At 46.8% G+C, this 18,995-nt stretch overlaps 1 protein-coding gene across 1 annotated transcript; it reads left to right on the forward strand.

Moving 5' to 3' along the window:
• Positions 1 to 1,744: 1,744 nt before the first annotated feature.
• spef1 (sperm flagellar 1) lies at positions 1,745 to 18,410 on the forward strand. Its single transcript, XM_078428618.1, has 7 exons — positions 1,745 to 2,083; positions 5,032 to 5,147; positions 9,031 to 9,162; positions 10,852 to 10,894; positions 14,217 to 14,292; positions 16,281 to 16,377; positions 18,242 to 18,410. The coding sequence occupies exons 1-7, from the start codon at positions 1,981 to 1,983 to the stop codon at positions 18,353 to 18,355; spliced, it is 681 nt and encodes a 226-aa protein (XP_078284744.1). The 5' UTR covers positions 1,745 to 1,980; the 3' UTR covers positions 18,356 to 18,410.
• Positions 18,411 to 18,995: the final 585 nt, after the last annotated feature.

The following is an 18,995-nucleotide window of genomic DNA, read 5'->3' on the forward strand; positions in this document are numbered from 1 at the left end:
ATAGTCACATTGATACTACTAGTATGAATTCAGTCATGCTGTTTGGGAGTGTTGGCGTACAATATTGTCCAACTTCCATCAGAACCAAAAGCAACAGTTCTGGCCAGGATTCTAAATTACAAAAGAATGTCAGCATCACCATCCTTCCCGTAAGATGCCACTTGCAATGGGGTGAAGTTCCAAAGGCACCAGCAGCTTTTTGGACCATTGGGCAACTGGACAATCTTTGTATGACCTGAACTATCTTGGAACGTCTACCATGCGGATATCAGAATATAAATTGATCCAGCAATGGTGAAATTGGTCAGGAGCAGTTTTCTTCAGAAAGAGCTCAGATTTATCAATCTCTGAACACAGACGACAGTTCAGCTGTATCGTATACATGTAGCAAATAGAACAACGTGTTATACCTCGGTCCATAGTTTACCACCCATCGGAAGTGAGGTGACCTAGTAGCACCCTTGCAGAAAGGTTGACTGCTGATCCCAGTGTTGGTGGGCTAGTGTTGCTGACTATTTCCTGAACAAGTGTTTGTTTCATCTGCTGGATGATAATTTGATTGTATGATGTTTTTGTTTCTTTTAATCATCAAGATTTTCTCCTTTGTTGAAGCTTAGGCAGTGAGGAATGGAGGCCATTCCACTTCACTCATTCTGAATTTGGAAATGTGGGGGTCAGAATGGGGATAAATAAGCAACAGGTGCTGGTGGGAGGGGTTAGAGTGAACGAACCTCCCTCACGACGGCACCTGCTGAAACATAACTAGGGTTCATAAACCCCAGATATTTTAATTAAAAATCTATGCAATGATCCGGTGAGGTTTATGTTGAGTGAGATGTTTGAGATTGTTACCACGGTGCTGTCAGGGTGCAGATTACACTTTCCAAACTCACAATCTCCATCAGATAGGACAAGGGCACCTATAGTGGAGGAACCACCATCTCTGTACGTTACCTTCAAAGTTCGCACCCATCCTGACATGGAAAAATAACACCATTCCTTCATTGTGCAGGAAGGAACTGCAGATGCTGGTTTACAACGAAAATAGACACAAAAAGCTGGAGTAACTCAGCGGGACAGGAATGGGTCTGACAGGAACGGGACAGCATCAAAAGGAATGGGTCTGAAGATGGGTCTCGACCCGAAATGTCACCTATTCCTTTTTTCCAGAGATACTGTCCGCCCCGCTGAGTTACTCCAACATTTTGTGTCTGTCTTCGGTATAAACCATCATTGCAGTTCCTTCTTGCAGAGTTGCTCATCATTGCGTGTTTTGCTCAGGATGTCCGCGCCTGCAGGAACTGTCCGGGTCGAGCAGCATCTTTGAAGGTCGGAGGGTGGAGCAGCCGTCTTTGTTCCTGTGTGGAAACGACACGGGCAGTGCAGACGTGGGTGTGTGTGGGGGCAGGAACGATACATGCTGGGGTGCACGGAGCGTGGGTGTTGGGTGCTGGGAGTTGGGTGCTGGGAGTTGGGTGCTGGGATATGGGTGCGGGGAGTTGGGTGCTGGGAGCAGGGTGCTGGGAGTTGGGTGCTGGGAGTTGGGTGCTGGGATTATGGGTGCGGGGAGTTGGGTGCTGGGAGCAGGGTGCTGGGAGTTGGGTGCTGGGATATGGGTGCGGGGAGTTGGGTGCTGGGAGCAGGGTGCTGGGAGTTGGGTGCTAGGGTTAGTGAGCGGGACGGCGGTGCGGACGGCGGGGGGTTAAACGCGCGCATTGACGCCGCTCCCACACCGTAGCCGCCGTAACCAGGCAACGGGACGCGGCGACTCCAGTGGCCCCGGCCCTCCTGTACCGAGCCCCGTCTACAGCCCCGGGCCCCTCTCACCCACCCGGGCCCCTCTCACCCACCCGGGCCCCTCTCACCCACCCGGGCCCCCGGCTCCAGTTCACAGTCCCGGCCCCCCGGCCTACAGACACCCAGACCCCGGGCCCAGAGTGTCCCCAGGCCCCCAGCTCTCTCTCCCACCCGGGCCCCGCCATGCCGCTGCCGCCGGCCGCGCTGCACACCGTCTACTCCTGGATCGACAACGTCCCGCTAACGCGGCCCAAACGCTGCATCGCCCGGGACTTCAGCGACGGAGGTGCGGCTGTAGAGCGGCGCAGTAACAGCGGGTCAGGCAGCGTCTGTGGGGATGGCAGAGCGTCGGGCAGCGTCCGTGGGGATGACAGAGCGTCTGTGGGGATGACAGAGCGTCGGGCAGCGTCTGTGGGGATGACAGAGCGTCTGTGGGGATGACAGAGCGTCGGGCAGCGTCTGTGGGGATGACAGAGCGTCGGGCAGCGTCTGTGGGGATGACAGAGCGTCTGTGGGGGTGACAGAGCGTCGGGCAGCGTCTGTGGGGATGGACAGAGCGTCGGGCAGCGTCTGTGGGGATGGACAGAGCGTCGGGCAGCGTCTGTGGGGACAATAAGCCGAGTTACTCCAGCACTCTGTGAAGTCCCCTGTCCATTATGTGTATTGTTTGAGATTAGCAGCCCCTGACAACAGCGCTTCAGTTGGCATTTTGTGTCTGTAAATAAACTTACTTTTGTAAAACTAAAGCCTGCTCAGAGTAGGCAGACCCAGAGGGCGGGAATAACACTGGAGCAACAACAGGCACAAGGAACCGCAGGTGCTGCAATCCTGAGCAAAACACAAAGTGCTGGAGGAACTGCAGCAGGTCAGGCAGCATCTGGAAAGGGAATGCACGGGCGACGTTTCAGATTTGTATTGGGTCCTGACCATTCTTTCCAAAGTTGCTGCCTGACCGGGTAACAGCAAAAGTGTTGGACTGGAGGTCAAGGGTAGAAAATAAAGGATTGGTAATGTGAAAGAACAAAATTGTTTGCCCAGCAGTGGCTGGGACGTGGAATATGTGGTGAGGCACTTTGTGGCTGTCAAACAACCGGATAAATATGTGATCAACCACATTTACACATCTGCAGAGAAGAGTCTGTGGGGTAGAACTGTAAATATAAAACATTAAAATATGTTTTAAAAACATAAATAATACCAATAATTAAACACAACATATAAAACGTTTTCTTTAAGTTCTGGGTTTTTTCACCCAAGATGATGGCATCATAAACCAGATTTAACAGCAAAGATGGCGTTCATTCCTTGAGACCGTGATATCTGGAAGGGTGTCCACCTAACCTGTGCAGGGAGGAGCGGTATTACAGTCCAGCTCAACGCCACCCACACTGGGCCCTTGGTGCAGAGCTGATCAGAGCTGAGAGGGATCTGGGCCACGCACGGGGAGATGGGACGAGTGTAGATGGGGCATAGTGGTCGGCATGAGCAAGCTGGACATAGGAGCTGTTCCACTCTGTGGTCATTTCCCCTTCGCCTCCAAAGAGCAGAAGCCACGTGCTACAGATTCAAGAACAGCTTCTTCCCCGCTGTTATCAGACTCTTGAATGAACCTCGTATGTAAAGAATGAACTCCCGGCCTCCGTGTCGAAGCCCAGTGCACATTTCTTGTTATCTGCACTTTCTCTGTGGCTGTCACACCATATTCTGCACTCTGATTATTTGCACCTTTGCATTATCGGATGCACTCGAATATATAATGATTTGTCTGGATAAGATTGCAATACAAACGTTTCACTCTATCTCAATACACCAGACACAACAAAGCTAAACACTGTCAATACTAAAACTAAATGTTCATTATTCATTGTCAAATACACATGGCGTTGCTGAGGTAGGTCGAGTCAGCATCTTTATCTTTCTTCCCCAGTTCCTGCTCTTCACTGAAGCCATAACTCCATGTTAATCTGTGTATAGTGAAAGTGGGGGTGTGGGCGAGAGTGCGGTGTGAAACTGAACGTGTAGAATTCAGTGTCCACGGAATGTGTAGAATCATGGTAAATGTTTGCAAACAAGTCATTGCTGATCACTGATCTTTAACTCTGATCACTGAGCTTCAAGTGGAGACCAGTAATAGCATGGTGTGAAAACGTAGTGTCTGCAACTCTCAGTTATAAACATTGCACGTGTATATTTCTACAATGCCAGTGAATGTTCAGCAGTGGGACATGCAGTGGGACATGCAGTGGGACATCTCTGACGGGGACTTCACTGGCGGTGGGACATGCAGTGGGACCTCACTGGCGGTGGGACATGCAGTGGGACCTCACTGGCGGTGGGACATGCAGAGGGACCTCACTGCTGTTTTATAAAGATGGCAGCGTTATTCTGTGGAAAACTGAGTGCAGCTCTGAAATTATATTTAAATTCAAGTAATAATTTATATTTAAATTCAAGTAATAATAATAAAACTTACTCTTTATTAGAGGCAATGACTACAAAAATAAACCATCAGATTTTGTAAAACCTACCAGGTTCACTAATGTCCTTAAGGGAGGAATCTGCTTTCCTGTTCTTAAGGGAGGAATCTGCTTTCTTTTCCGATCTCCCTTGCTTGTGACACCAGGCTCACCATGTGGTTGACTCTCGGGGAGGTGGGACGAGTGTAGATGGGGCATAGTGGTGCATGGGGCATAGTGGTACTGGATTTCTGAAATGGTCTATCAAGACGTTCAGTTCAAAAGTAATTAGAGATAGGCAGGAAGTGCTAATGCTGCCCAAGTTCATAATGTAAATGCATTAATAAGGACCTTTAACTGGTCGAACATTCTTGGTAAACCAGCCAAGCTGTGATAAGGGCCACCGACATCTCATCTCACTGTGTACCCATGCATTAGTCTGTAATGATTTGTATATGAAAAGCACAAGATACAATGGGATACATGTTTATGGTTATGCTGATAATATCGGATCTTGTCTATTGACTGCACAGTTTGGAAAATTGTAGGTATAGTAACAATGATTTATCCGGTGTATATTAGGTAAATCATTCCTATTAGTCATCTTTTGTGTGAAGAAATGGATTTATACTGTTTTGAGTGTGATAACTTTACGAAACAAGCTTTGACAAAAATGTTGATAAACTTGGCTTGTGATCCGTCTGGTAACAGACTATTCATTCATTGCTATTGATTATTGTAAATCAAATATCAATTAAGTTCCTTTTTTACTCTTTAGTTTTGGTTGCTGAAGTGGTGAAGCACTTTTTGCCCAGACTGATTGAACTGCACAACTATATCCCAGCAAATGCTACCCAGCAAAAACTAAGTAACTGGCAGTTATTAAACAGGCAAGTGCACTGACAATTAACAGTCTGAAGAAGGGTCTCGGCCCGAAACGTCCCCATTCCTTCTCTCCAAAGATGTTGCCTGTCCCGCTGAGTTACTCCAGCATTTGTTGTATATTACTAATAATTAACACTCTGCTGTCTGCTACAAACAGGTTTTGCTTTGCAGTGGATCCACCATTTTGGCATTTCCAACTGAACATACTGAAAAGTAAAGAAAAATAAGTTGGAATTAGCGGTGGCAGAATTTTGCACCCAATGTAAAACATTTTCTTTGGAAAACATAATGAAGAACTAATTTGTGATCCAATGACTACTGATTGGCCTTCTTTAGCATTGCTCAGAGGCAGTACGATCTCAGGGTAATGACTCATTGGTGCAACCATTGTCCAGGCCGTCTCCAGCAAACCCCATCTACTCCATTCCCACAACCAGGGAATTTATCCCTGCAATGTCTGAAAAAGCCAAATTATCAAGGCTTTTACTTAATGGTTGTAGGTGCTTTCTCTGTACAAATTGGCTGCTTTGTATCTATGTACTGCATCTCTCTCCTTGTCTCTCTCCGTGTCTCTCACCGTCTCTCTCTCTCTCCGTCTCTCTCTCACCGTCTCTCTCCTTGTCTCCGTGTGTCTCTCTCCGTGTCTCTCTCCGTGTGTCTCTCTGTCTCTCTCTCCGTGTCTCTCTCCGTGTCTCTCTCCGTGTCTCTCTCCGTGTGTCTCTCCGTGTCTCTCTGTGTCTCTCTCCGTGTGTCTCTCCGTGTCTCTCTCCGTGTCTCTCTCCGTGTGTCTCTCCGTGTCTCTCTGTCTCTCTCTCCGTGTGTCTCTCTGTCTCTCTCTCTCCGTGTCTCTCTCCGTGTGTCTCTCTGTCTCTCTCTCTCCGTGTGTCTCTCCGTGTGTCTCTCCGTGTCTCTCTCCGTGTCTCTCTCCGTGTGTCTCTCCGTGTGTCTCTCCGTGTGTCTCTCCGTGTGTCTCTCCGTGTGTCTCTCCGTGTCTCTCTCCGTGTCTCTCTCCGTGTGTCTCTCCGTGTCTCTCTCCGTGTGTCTCTCCGTGTCTCTCTCCGTGTCTCTCTCCGTGTGTCTCTCCGTGTGTCTCTCCGTGTGTCTCTCCGTGTCTCTCTCCGTGTCTCTCTGTCTCTCTCTCCGTGTCTCTCTCCGTGTGTCTCTCCGTGTCTCTCTCCGTGTCTCTCTCTCCGTGTCTCTCTCCGTGTGTCTCTCCGTGTCTCTCTCCGTGTCTCTCTCCGTGTGTCTCTCCGTGTCTCTCTCCGTGTGTCTCTCCGTGTCTCTCTCCGTGTCTCTCTCCGTGTCTCTCTCCGTGTGTCTCTCCGTGTGTCTCTCCGTGTCTCTCTCCGTGTGTCTCTCCGTGTCTCTCTCCGTGTCTCTCTCTCCGTGTCTCTCTCCGTGTGTCTCTCCGTGTCTCTCTCCGTGTGTCTCTCCGTGTCTCTCTCCGTGTCTCTCTCCGTGTCTCTCTCCGTGTGTCTCTCCGTGTGTCTCTCCGTGTCTCTCTCCGTGTGTCTCTCCGTGTGTCTCTCCGTGTCTCTCTCCGTGTCTCTCTCCGTGTGTCTCTCTGTCTCTCTCTCTCCGTGTCTCTCTCCATGTCTCTCTGTCTCTCTCTCTCCGTGTCTCTCTCCGTGTGTCTCTCCGTGTGTCTCTCCGTGTCTCTCTCCGTGTCTCTCTCCGTGTGTCTCTCCGTGTCTCTCTCCGTGTGTCTCTCCGTGTGTCTCTCCGTGTCTCTCCGTATGTTTCTCCATCTCTCTCTCTCCGTGTCTCTCCATCTCTCTCTCCGTGTGTCTCTTCGTGTCTCTCTCTCCGTGTCTCTCTCTCCGTGTGTCTCTCTGTGTCTCTCTCTCCGTGTGTCTCTCCGTGTCTCTCTCTCCGTGTGTCTCTCCGTGTCTCTCCGTATGTTTCTCCATCTCTCTCTCTCCGTGTCTCTCCATCTCTCTCTCCGTGTGTCTCTCCGTGTCTCTCTCCGTGTCTCTCTCTCCGTGTCTCTCTCCGTGTGTCTCTCCGTGTGTCTCTCCGTGTCTCTCCGTATGTTTCTCCATCTCTCTCTCTCCGTGTCTCTCCATCTCTCTCCGTGTGTCTCTCCGTGTCTCTCTCTCCGTGTCTCTCTCTCCATGTGTCTCTCCGTGTGTCTCTCCGTGTCTCTCCGTGTGTCTCTTCGTGTCTCTCTCTCCGTGTCTCTCTCTCCGTGTGTCTCTCCGTGTCTCTCTCTCCGTGTGTCTCTCCGTGTGTCTCTCCGTGTCTCTCCGTGTGTCTCTCCGTGTGTCTCTCCGTGTCTCTCCGTGTGTCTCTTCGTGTCTCTCTCCGTGTGTCTCTCCGTGTGTCTCTTCGTGTCTTTCTCTCTCCGTGTCACCCACTGTGTCTCACCGTATGTCTCTCCGTGTCTCTCTCCATCTCTCTCTGTCTCTCTCTGTCTCTCTCTGTCTCTCTCTGTGTCTCACCATGTCACCCACTGTATCTCTCACTGTCTCTCACTGTAGTCCTGCCTTGACCAAACCATTAGGACACAAGGTGCTGGAGTAACTCAGCGGGTCAGGCAGCGCCTCTGGAGAACATGTGCAGGTGACGTTTCAGCTTGGGGCCTTTTTTCACAAGTTTTCTTCTACATTCTGACCAAACCATTTCTTGTTACTGTTGATCCCAGAAAATATACTCATCTAGAAACAAATATCAACTGCACAGTTTTGTTTAATTTGGTTAGTATGACATGAAATAATATTTCCTAAATCCTATGTAGGAAGGAACTGCAGATGCTGGTTTACACTGAAGACAGGCGCAGAATACTGGAGTAACTCAGCGGGTCAGGCAGCATCTCCGGAGAAAAAGGATAAGTGACGTTTCGGGTTGGGATCCTTTCCAGAAATGCTGCCTGACCCGCTGAGTTACTCCAGCACTCTGTATCTATCTATGGTATAAACCAGCATTTGCAGTTTTTTTGTTTATACATATATGGTGATCTATGTTTATCCAAATTTTTGTTTATTATTCACTTGTGACCTTTGGCATCGCAGCGTTCATGGTGGGTTCACAGGGAGATGATGATATGCTATGCTTCCCACATACCAGAAACATGTCCTCATGCTGTCCACAGTGTTGCACATTAGCACCGCTCAATGTATGTTCACAGCTTCTGCTCGCTCTGCTCTGTACACAGTGAATATTGCTAGATAAAGCAGCTGGCTATCGGTTATGCATTAATTCCAGCGTTCTCCCAAAGCACCCGAACTGCAAAAGAAACGGTGAAACTGTACATTCCCATCGGTGCAGTGAATAGGAGCAGAAACTCAGCTTCCATTTAGCGCACAGTCAATACCCTTGGACTATAGCATTGTTGCTCCACTGCTGAGGAATTTATCATTGCTCTCCCTTCTTCCATTGACTGTCTCAGTTTCTTATTCTACACAATGTCACCACATGGAAAATCTTTTCCACCAAGGTGCTTACATATTACATTATTTTCCCTTTCTGAAATCCTGCATTTCATGAATCATGAAATCATGAATATCAAATTACATTATTAAATGAAATTTAATAGTGACTTTCCAACTCGGTGAATGATTTCAGAATTCCAGCAACCACATTATTTGGTGTTTGTCTGGAAGTTGATATCTGGAATCAGATACAATCACCACACCAGAGACAAGTCAAATAGACAGACCTAGAAGCACAGGGGTAAATGAGACTAGCGTAGAAGGGCACAATGCTTGCCCAGGGGTAAGCACAGGGGTAAATGAGACTAGCGTAGAAGGGCACAATGCTTGCCATAGATGTGGTGTTTCTGTGCTGTACAACACTATGATTCTTAATCCAGAAATTATTATTTTCACCAAATCAGGTCTTTTATTTTAAAATTGTCTTATTGATATATCTCATAATCCATTCACACAGGAAGGTATTTCCCAAATTACATTTTCATATTTCGGAGGAAATGCTGAAAAAGTTGGTCAGGAGTTCTCCTGGAATTATTGAACTGGTTTTGTATACTCTGAGACAGAAGATCGAGGAGGAACTCAGTGTGAAACAAGTAAGGAATAGACATCTTCTTCGTACACAGGTACATGTATTAAACTATGCTGTTCAGACGCCTTTCCTTCAACTGGAATTTTGTAAGTAATTGCAACAACCCAGCAGGACATGGTCAAAGAGTTGTTCCCAAAGGAACATCCCAGTGCTGTCCCTAAACTCCTAAACCAACCTCCCTTCTCAGCTCAGGCATGGTCTTGCAACTGCAAAGAGCCTTGCTCAAGAATCAGATCCAAAACCAGAAGCAGTCATTTAAAAACATCTCTTTGCACAGCTTCCAATTGAAATGCTTTGTTCATCTGGCAGCTTGCTGGTATATTTCATGCTTACCATACCAGACACTGGCAGGGAGGCATTGAGCAGAGGCTCGTGTCTGTTTCCCCTCAAAGGGCTGGTGTCTCTGCAGACCAAGGGTGCACGTTCCTCAGTGTTCCACAACATGTTTGGCTGAAAGGAGTTTGCCTCAGCTCCCTTCTGTTTCGCCTATCGATTATCAAACCCACAATCCCCATTTACTGTACTCAACCAAGGGACATGGATCCTTCCTACACACCCTGTGGAGGCCGCTCACAATCTTACTAATTATCCTCTGAATCTTCTCAGTCCCAAATGAAAGAAACCTTGGCCCAGTCGGTCTCCCCTGGTGCTTAAGGAGATTCCTTCTTTAAAAGAGGAATCACTCGCTCTGTCCCAAGGTTCACAGTTATAATAAATGTAACGACTTTCATGGTTATATTTCTTCAACGTGACTGTGCTTGGATCTAATTCTATTGGAATTGTGGAACTTTACATAGTTGAACAAGTGGAATTATGACTGGACATTGAGAACAGGTTGATCAGTCAATAATGTGGCATAAGATCATCAAATGTAAGTGGAGTCTGGGCTTGCGTTTTTCCTTTGGCTTTGACCTGCTTCTCCAGGCCTGTTATTTTTGGTTACATTGGCACAGCTAGGTGTTTGAATATTCCAAGAATTGGTAGCTTCCCGAGTCCGCTCCACCCACCAGACAAGGGGCCTGACTGGTTCAGTAGCACCAGTCCACAGAAAGAAACAAGTTTGTCCATTGATTTTGTTCCGCAGTTTGCAATATTCTCAACAATATCATCGGAGACACTGAGCTGCTTCTCGCTGGGCACAGCACAAGCTGGGACCCAGTGTTGCCAGCCTCAAGCTGGGACCCAGTGTTGTCGACCTCAAGCTGGGACCCAGTGCTGTTAGCCTCAAGCTGGGACCCAGTGTTGTCGGCTTCAAGCTGGGACCCAGTGCTGTCAGCCTCAAGCTGGGACCCAGTGCTGTCAGCCTCTAGCTGGGACCCAGTGTTGTCGGCCTCAAGCTGGGACCCAGTGTTGTCGGCCTCAAGCTGCGACCCAGTGCTGTCAGCCACATATGATTCAGCTACAAAGGATAAGACGATGTAATTCAGCAGCAGATCTGAGCAGCCTTAAGGCAATAGCTTAACCCTGGGAGCAGACGATCGCAAAACCAATGAGGGCACATTTTCATGTAGTGACCAGCGGCCCACTGTCAGGTGACTGCACAGGGTTCCACATGTAGACAAAAGGGACTGGAACCTTGAGCAAAATCAAGTTGCTGGAGGAACTCAGCGGATCAGGCAGCACCTGTGGAGGGAATGGACGGACGACATTTTGGGTCTGCGATTTTTATTTTGTGTTTCCTTCATGTTAACAGGATGTGGAAGATCACACTAATGAAGCTGATAACAGTTTTCCAGGTGAGTTGTATTCTTGCTTCTATTAACTTAAACTTTAACATTGGCCCCTTGAAATAGTGGTATCAGTGTTTAAGTATCAGCTAAAGGAATTACAAAGCGTAGGGTGGCACAATGTCGCAGCAGGTAGAGCTGTTGCCGCACAGCGCCAGAGACCCAGGTTTGATCCTAACCTCGGGTACGTCTGTAATAAGGAGTTTGCACATTCTCCCTGTGACTGCCTTGGGGTTTCTCCAGATGCTCTGGTTTCCCCCAACATCACATAAACGTGAACGTTTGTGTCACTGCGAATGGGTGATCGATAGTCAGCATGAACTCAGTGGGCCGAATGGCCTGTTTCCATCCTGTGTCTTTCAAATAATGAATTACAAATATTGTAGCATTTGGAAAAAAATAATATTTCAGTTAGAAAACCAAACCTTTAGCCATCAGAGTTCTATGAAAGGACTTCTGGTTTCTCTGATTAATCCATCAGCATGTTTTGTTCTTGGGGTGCGGATGGTCGGCTGGGGCAATATTTAATATGTTTACTAGCTACCCTGTAATTGGGAATGTCCCGTCTTGTAGATACTTAACCAGACAGTGAAGGGCTGGTGATAATGTCCCCATCAAGACAGCAATGCTGCCGCTGTCCTTGTCTTTGGTGATAATCGTGAGGTGCTGTCAGTGTCGATTCTTCGGTTGCATATATTTAAACAAAATATATATTCTAGGAAGATGTGTTCAAGGTATTTGTTCATTGATCATGGCAAGCAACTGGGTAAACACGTAAGGAAATGTAAACCCTTTTCTTGGATGAGAGAGTTGTGTGGAGTGTTTGAGGAAGTGTTTTACGAGGATGTGCATCTCTTCATGGGTGACTGCAGCTTTGAGATTTTATTCAAACAAATTCAATAATAAGTGGACAAAGCTAGTGAGCAATTTGTGACATCACTGTTGGTGATGGGATTATCGCAGTAACAGGGTCTGGACATTTAGCATCTTAATGATATGATGTGTAGGATGTGGCTGGACCTGACACAAGGGAAATTGTGCAATTCCATCAGCTGTTGCTGTTGCAAAATATCACGCTTTCAGCTTGTGACCTTGTCTCCAACTGTATTTAAAACATTTGAAAGATTTAATTGTTGAATTGTTGAAATGCTCTGAATAGAAAAAAATCACTGCAAACAAGGCCTCAAATTCCTTGTGTAGGAAGGAACTTCATACTGTTTTAACACCTACGATTGACACAAAATGTTGGAGTAACTCAGCGGGTCAGGCAGCATCTCTGGAGAGAAGGAATGGGTGATGTTTCGGGTCGAGACCCTTCTTCAGACTGGCTGCCACAGATTCCTTGCCTGGCCTGTGATACCACACGGGCCGGGTCAGTGGGAAGAGGTGCAACCAAACAGAATGTTGCCCTCCTGAGCAGGAGGCCGCCAGTGAACAGAAGCTTCTGACGTTCACCAGCCCACACAACAGGGACGTCTCACTGGATGTATTCAGGAGAGTTGGATGTGGCTCTTGGGGCTAATGGAATCATGTAATATGGGGAGAAAGCCGGAACGGGGTACTGATTCTGGATGATCAGCCATGATCATATTGGATGGCGGTGCTGGCTCGAAGGGCTGAATGGCCTTCGCCTGCACCTATGTTTCTGTGTTTCTATGCCTCCTCAGTGCTGTGTGTGGTATCACAACGACGTCTGATTTTGCGATCAATTATTTTTGAGGAAAATAACCCTCACTTAGAGGTCCTGAATGAATTTAAATTGAGTTTTTGTGCAACATTCACAATTGGATAAACAATGTTAGAAAAAATGTAAACATATATGTTCCTCAGTATGTTTGTATCTCAATTAAAATTAAGATATTATTTGTTCAATCACAAATAGCAATTTACCCGTTTAAAATTTTACAGGGAACTCTCTGAAGTTTATAATGAAAGTAAATGTCAATGCTTTACATACCATCCATCTACCGGATTGCCAACTATTTCAACTGCCCTTCCCATCCCACACTGACCTTTCTGTTCTAGACCTCCTCCTTTGCCAGAGTGAGGCCAAACACAAACTGGAGGAACAGCACCTCATATTCCACTTTAGTAGCTCACAACCCGAACATTGAATTCTCCAACTTTAGATTACTAACCTACAAACGAACCCACCCCTACCCCCCTCCCCTCCCCTCTCTTCCCTGTGCCCCACCTGCACTCACATTTTTCCCCTTTTCCCTCCCCTTTCACCTATATTCCTTTCTCTAGCTTCACAAGTCCTACCTCTTCTATCCTTACCTCACACTCCTTATGTTTTTTCATCTCTGGTCTTTGTCCAACCATCTACCTACCAACCTCCCCCCCCCCCCCCCCCCCCCCCCCCCCACTGTATCCACCTATCACTCACCAGGCTTTGTCCTGGCCCTCTTCCAGCTTTCTTCACCCCTCCCCCCGCCCCCACTAATCAGTCTGAAGAAGGGTCCTGACCCAAAACATTGCCTACCCACGTTCTCCAGAAATGCTGCCTGACCCGCTGAGTTACTCCAGCACTCTGTGAAATGTCACCTATCCATGTTCTCCGGAGATGCTGCCTGACCCGCTGAGTTACTCCAGCACTCTGTGAAATGTCACCTATCCATGTTCTCCACAGATGCTGCCTGACCCGCTGAGTTACTCCAGCACTTTGTTCTTTATTCCATTCTCTCCTCATGTGGCCACACAGTCAGATGAAGAGAGCAGTGTCGAGATCTGTAGTGTTCCATGCTCCTGTGGTGTCACATGCTCCTGGTACAAACTATGACAGGAACAGTTAATGACATAAGAAAATAACTGCAGATGCTGGTACAAATCGATTTATTCACAAAATGCTGGAGTAACTCAGCAGGTCAGGCAGCATCTCGGGAGAGAAGGAATGGGTGACGTTTCGGGTCGAGACCCTTCTTCAGACTGACAAGTTAATGACATTATTGTTTCACGTCTACAAAGGACTATGAGTGTTTGATAGTTATTCTTCTATCGTAGTACTTATAAAATGCAAACAAACAGGATTTTTCTTTTTGATCAACGTTGAGTGACATTGCCTGGACTAACAAGATCACACGAATTAAATTGGAAACCAGTGGTGCAATCCGACAATACCACGATAAATATACCTTTAAAATAATTAGTGCTTAATCATTTAATTTTTTGCCAAACATTTTGTATTGTAGATCAATTGTGACAATAAATCGACATTGTACAGTAACCAAGTGTATGTAGGAAATAGGCACTGTGTTACCTGCTAAGGTGAGGTGCCTCTGAATTGTTACAAACATGTTCATTCTACAGGGTCATTTTATTTATTCCCCAGATTACATTCATGTTGGCATGCCTCCATTTGCAGACGGATGCCAATCCAAACCAGAACCATGGAACAACAATCAAAGGTACTGAAGAATACTTTTGTTCTTCCTATTGATCTAAATTATCTGTCACCTTTTACAGTGAATCGAGTTACTGTGCTCAGCCACTTAGATTTATCATAAGTGTTGGAAGGAACTGCAGATGCTGGTTTACATTGAAGATAGACACAAATTTCTGGGATAACTAAGTGGGACAGGTAGCATCTCTGGATAGAAGGAATGAGTGACATTTCGGGTTCTAAAGAAAGTTCTCGACTCGAAACGTCACCCATTCCTTCTACCCAGAGATGCTGCCTGTCCCGCTGAGTTACTCCAGCATCTATCTTATCATAACAGTGTTGGTAGTTACCGTCTTTAGTTCTATGTTTGAAGTTCAGTAAACCCCAAGTTAAGAATGCTACATTTCTTCGAGAGTGGACAGAATAAATTGACTTTAATTCATTTTCTAGTTTGTCAGTCCTGAGAATAATTGGCAGGAGGACAGGCAATTGTTGGCGTGCAGTGTTGGGAAAGTGTACAGAACTGTCCTCTGCATTTAACTTGTTTGGCCCTGGCCCAGGAGTATTTAATGGTGAAAGTGTGAGAAAATTATCTCTTCACCAAAACAAAAGTTACAGAATTTTCTAGGTCATCAAAGTTCAGTTAGCTTTGTGGGTTTCTATACAAACATCTGTATTTAATTTCAAAATTATCTGCAGATTATATTCCATTTTATAATTTTTACAGGCAGTGCTGAAATGATTGATATTCTTTTGCATTCTGATGGGTTCTCCCAGTGACATGAGCTATATTTTTACCTCAACCAACATCACTGTTGGTTCAACTTATTCCAGAGCAGCAGTAAAGATCTTGGTGTAGAGATGTATCACCCTTTTTGTGATAGAGCGTCTGGCCTTCTCCTGTCTGTGTGGAGTTTCAACATTCCCATGTCTCTATGAGTGTTCTTGAGAACTCTGGTTTCCTCCCACATCCACAAACCTGCTGATAAATAGTTTATTGCAAATCACCCCCAGAGACAGTGGCCTGGGGAGTTGATGGGCTGACGAGAAAGTAGTGTACGGGAAAATAAGCAGAGGAATGCATTGGTGGGATTTCTCTGAGAGCCAGCATTGACTAAATGGACTGAATGGCCTCCTTCTATGTCTTATGGAAATAATACAGTAAGTAGCAACACATGCATTGAGCTCCATTTTGATAGACCCAATAAGTCAATGTTTGTCTTACACAAGAGAGGACGAACCTCTATGGGTTCTGTCACTGGGCAGAGCAGCTGGAATGGTCCTCGTTATTATGGGTGGTGTTCTGTATTTCTCAGTTGCTGCATGATCAACATCGTGGCTGTGATGGCTCATTGTCCATCAACAACATTGGGACTCCTAAAAGGCAAGATGTAAAAAACAGGTCACTTTTTTTATTTTTCATTGAATTTAACTAAAGAGGTTCCCTGACGCAATCTTGCTCAATCATCAATTGCTATTTATGCTTTGGACTCTGCAATTTGTTCATTCTTAATCATTGGGTCTGAGGAAGGAAGTGAACCAGTCTCATGGTCAGCTGGTTCCTATAGTTCTGTTGCCATAACTCCACCTTCTCTCCTCACTGTGGAACTAACTCACTGAAGTCTGGTTTGGGAACTTGGACTGGTCAGTATAAATCATCTCAGGAAGTAGAGGCGTTGATAGGCTTTCTTTATAATTGCATCAGTGTGTTGGGTCCAAGAAAGATCTTCAGAGATGGACACGAAAAGCTGGAGTAACTCAGCGGGACAGACAGCATCTCTGGAGAGAAGGAATGGATGACGTTTTGGGTTGAGACCCTTCTTAGATAGGCACAACCAGGATTTTGAAACTTTTGACCCTCTCCACCATTATCCCGTCAAGATAGACTGGTTTGTGGGTCCTCATCCTTCCTCTTCCAAAGTCCACAATCAGTTCCCTGGTCTTACTGTTAATGTCACTGCATTCCTCGTGGTAACTTGTCTGAGTGAGTTTCCGTTGCCTCACTGGTTTTAGATCATTCTGTGAACAGTATTCCCACTTGGATTTTGCTGTACGCCTCTCACTAGAGGAGAAAGATCAGGCTCTGTTGGCTTTTCGGGAGACTGTGGAGGTAAGCAATCCATCGACTTTATCTCCAACGTTGTCTTGCTGTCAGCTGGCACCATTGGTAACGGTTGTCACTGCCCCTGCCCCGAGACTGTGCACAGTTAGTGTGGCCACAGGAAATGCTATCAGACGGTTGTGTTTGGTGGAGCCACTGGGCAGCTGCCCTGTAGACTAGCAGGAAGCAAAGCAGTGACTACACGTGTCAAGCAAGGTCACTGACATCCACCCCCACAGCAGAGCAGCTAAAACTGGAGGGCACAGGTTTAGGGGAGAGATTCAAAAGAACCAGAGGGTTGGTTTTTCAGATCGAGGGTGGTTGTTTATGTGGACTAAGCAGCCAGAGCAGCCAGAGGAGGTGTGGAGGCAGGTACAATGCCAAGGTTTACGAGGCTTTGGCATAAGCACATGGGTTAGGAAAGGAGAAGAGGGAAACAGGCCTAGTGCAGGCAAATAGAATTGGCGAAGATGTCCCTGGTTACAGGTATCCAGTGAGAGTGGGAGAAGCCGTACCTTGCTCTGTAAAGTGGGAGGGGGAGGAAAGGGGGAGAGCAGAAATGCAGGCAATAGCATTGACACAATGGAAAGTCCTGGTGATGTGGTGAGGATGAAGCCACAGGAAAGGGAAGCTTCTCTGAGGCACGGCTGTGTTCACAGTCAGATTGGATTCAATGCTGATCTTTCCTGATAATGATGAGGCTCTGTAAACCATTACCCAAGTTGAACATTGTAGAGGAAGGGCTGGTCTGTAACAGTGTGAGTGATTAGATGGTGTATGGGCAAGGGGCAGGAGCAGACTGAGTCACATCCTTCCTCCCCAGTGTGAGCTGTGTCCCTGCCACACAGTGCAGTCAGTGCGTCAGGAATGTTCGTTATAAATGTGGTCATGATGATGGTGATGAAGAGAGGGAGTGATTGTTCCTCGACCAGACTGAAACTGAGCTGTGTCGTGTGGTCATACAGGTACAGAGCAGCTAACAGTTGCACACAGCAGTCTGACTGACGTCACAGTGAATCATCAGATCACCTGCACATTACAAATGTGTGCAGCTCAGCATTCCCGCTCACCACTCCCTTTACCAAACACTGTGTGAAGTGTGGACATGCCCAGGGGATGCATCTTCCTGGCATTGCCTCAGACATCCACGTCCACTCACATCAACGACACACCCCTCAACTTGGTGTTCAAATGGAAACAAAACTATTGTCTCAACACATTTTACAAGAGGTCCAGAGAGGAAAGCATTAATGTGAATGGATATCTCAGTGATACATCTCAGCATTCTAGACTCATGCAGTACGGACATAGGCCCTTCGGCCCAACTTTCCCATGCTAAGATGCCCTATCTATACTAGTCCTACCAGCATGCACTTGGCCCAAATCGCTCTAAACCTTTCCTACCCACGTACCTGTCCAAATGTTTTTTAAATGTTGTTATATTCCTGCCTCAACTACATTGACAGCTGGTCCATAAACCCACCACAGTCTGAGAAAAAAAACATCAGGTTCGTATTAAGTCTTTCACCTCTCACCTCAAGCCTATCTTTTGTAGTTCTTGATTCCCCTACTCTGGGTAAAAGACTGCTTTCACCCTATCTATTCCCCTCACGATCATATGCTTAGCCTGCCCGGCCTCTCGCGGTAGCTCAGGCTTCAATTGCTGACAACATCCTCGTAAATCTTCTCTGCACTCGTTCCAGCTTAACCACATCCTTCCAATGGCAGGATGACCGAACCTGAACACAATGCTCTAAGTGCGTCCTCACCAAGGTCTTGTACAAGAGCTGATCCTGGTTCAGTCAGGGCCCGGGTTGTGTCCAGTGCTGCTCCTGTTCCAATGATGCTGAAACTCGACTCTTTGTTTAATCAGATTCTGCAGATGAAAGTGCAGAGACTGGAGCATCTGGTTCAGCTGAAGGACTTGAGGATTGATGACTTGACAAGGCATTTGAAAAAACAGAAAGCAAAAGAGATAACAAATTGACAGTAACTAAACTGAGAGAAACCATGAAAATCTCTGTGTGGGCAAAACATTTGATAAAGCTTTTCTCTGTTTATGTTGAAGCACCTGATGTGTCTGCGTGATTTGTCACTGGGATTAAAGTGGTGCCGGTTTGTAGGTTCATTGTCCTCTACAAATTGCACCCTAGTGTGCAGGGAGTGGATGAGAAAGTGGGATAACATGGAACTCCTGTGAACTGGTGTGATCAATGGTTGGCATAGACTTGGTGGGCCAAAGACCCATTTGGCATCTCTAAACTAAGCAAAACTAATTTAATCAGGGTTCAATCCACACATCTGTCGGATTTGGAGTTTGCAGGAAGTGCCATGATCAGGAGAGGAGCCCGTGCTGAAGTGCTGCACGTGACGGGTTCGCACATGGCCCTGTCCCATACCCACACCCACTTCTCCCTCACCATTAACCCCACAGGAATGTTGTGTCCAATGAGCCATATGGTGTTCATGATAGTCTGAAGAAGGGTCTCGACCTGATACGTCACCCATTCCTTCTGTCCAGAGATACTGCCTGTCCCGCTGAGTTCAGGATCTTCAGCCGACCAAAGGAATGTGGGAACTCCATGGTTCCACATTTGCCTGAGAGCCAAAGTTGCAGGCGTCTGGAG

Source organism: Rhinoraja longicauda, chromosome 35, assembly GCF_053455715.1.
Source record: "Rhinoraja longicauda isolate Sanriku21f chromosome 35, sRhiLon1.1, whole genome shotgun sequence".
In the NCBI taxonomy this organism is placed as follows: Eukaryota; Metazoa; Chordata; class Chondrichthyes; order Rajiformes; family Arhynchobatidae; genus Rhinoraja; species Rhinoraja longicauda.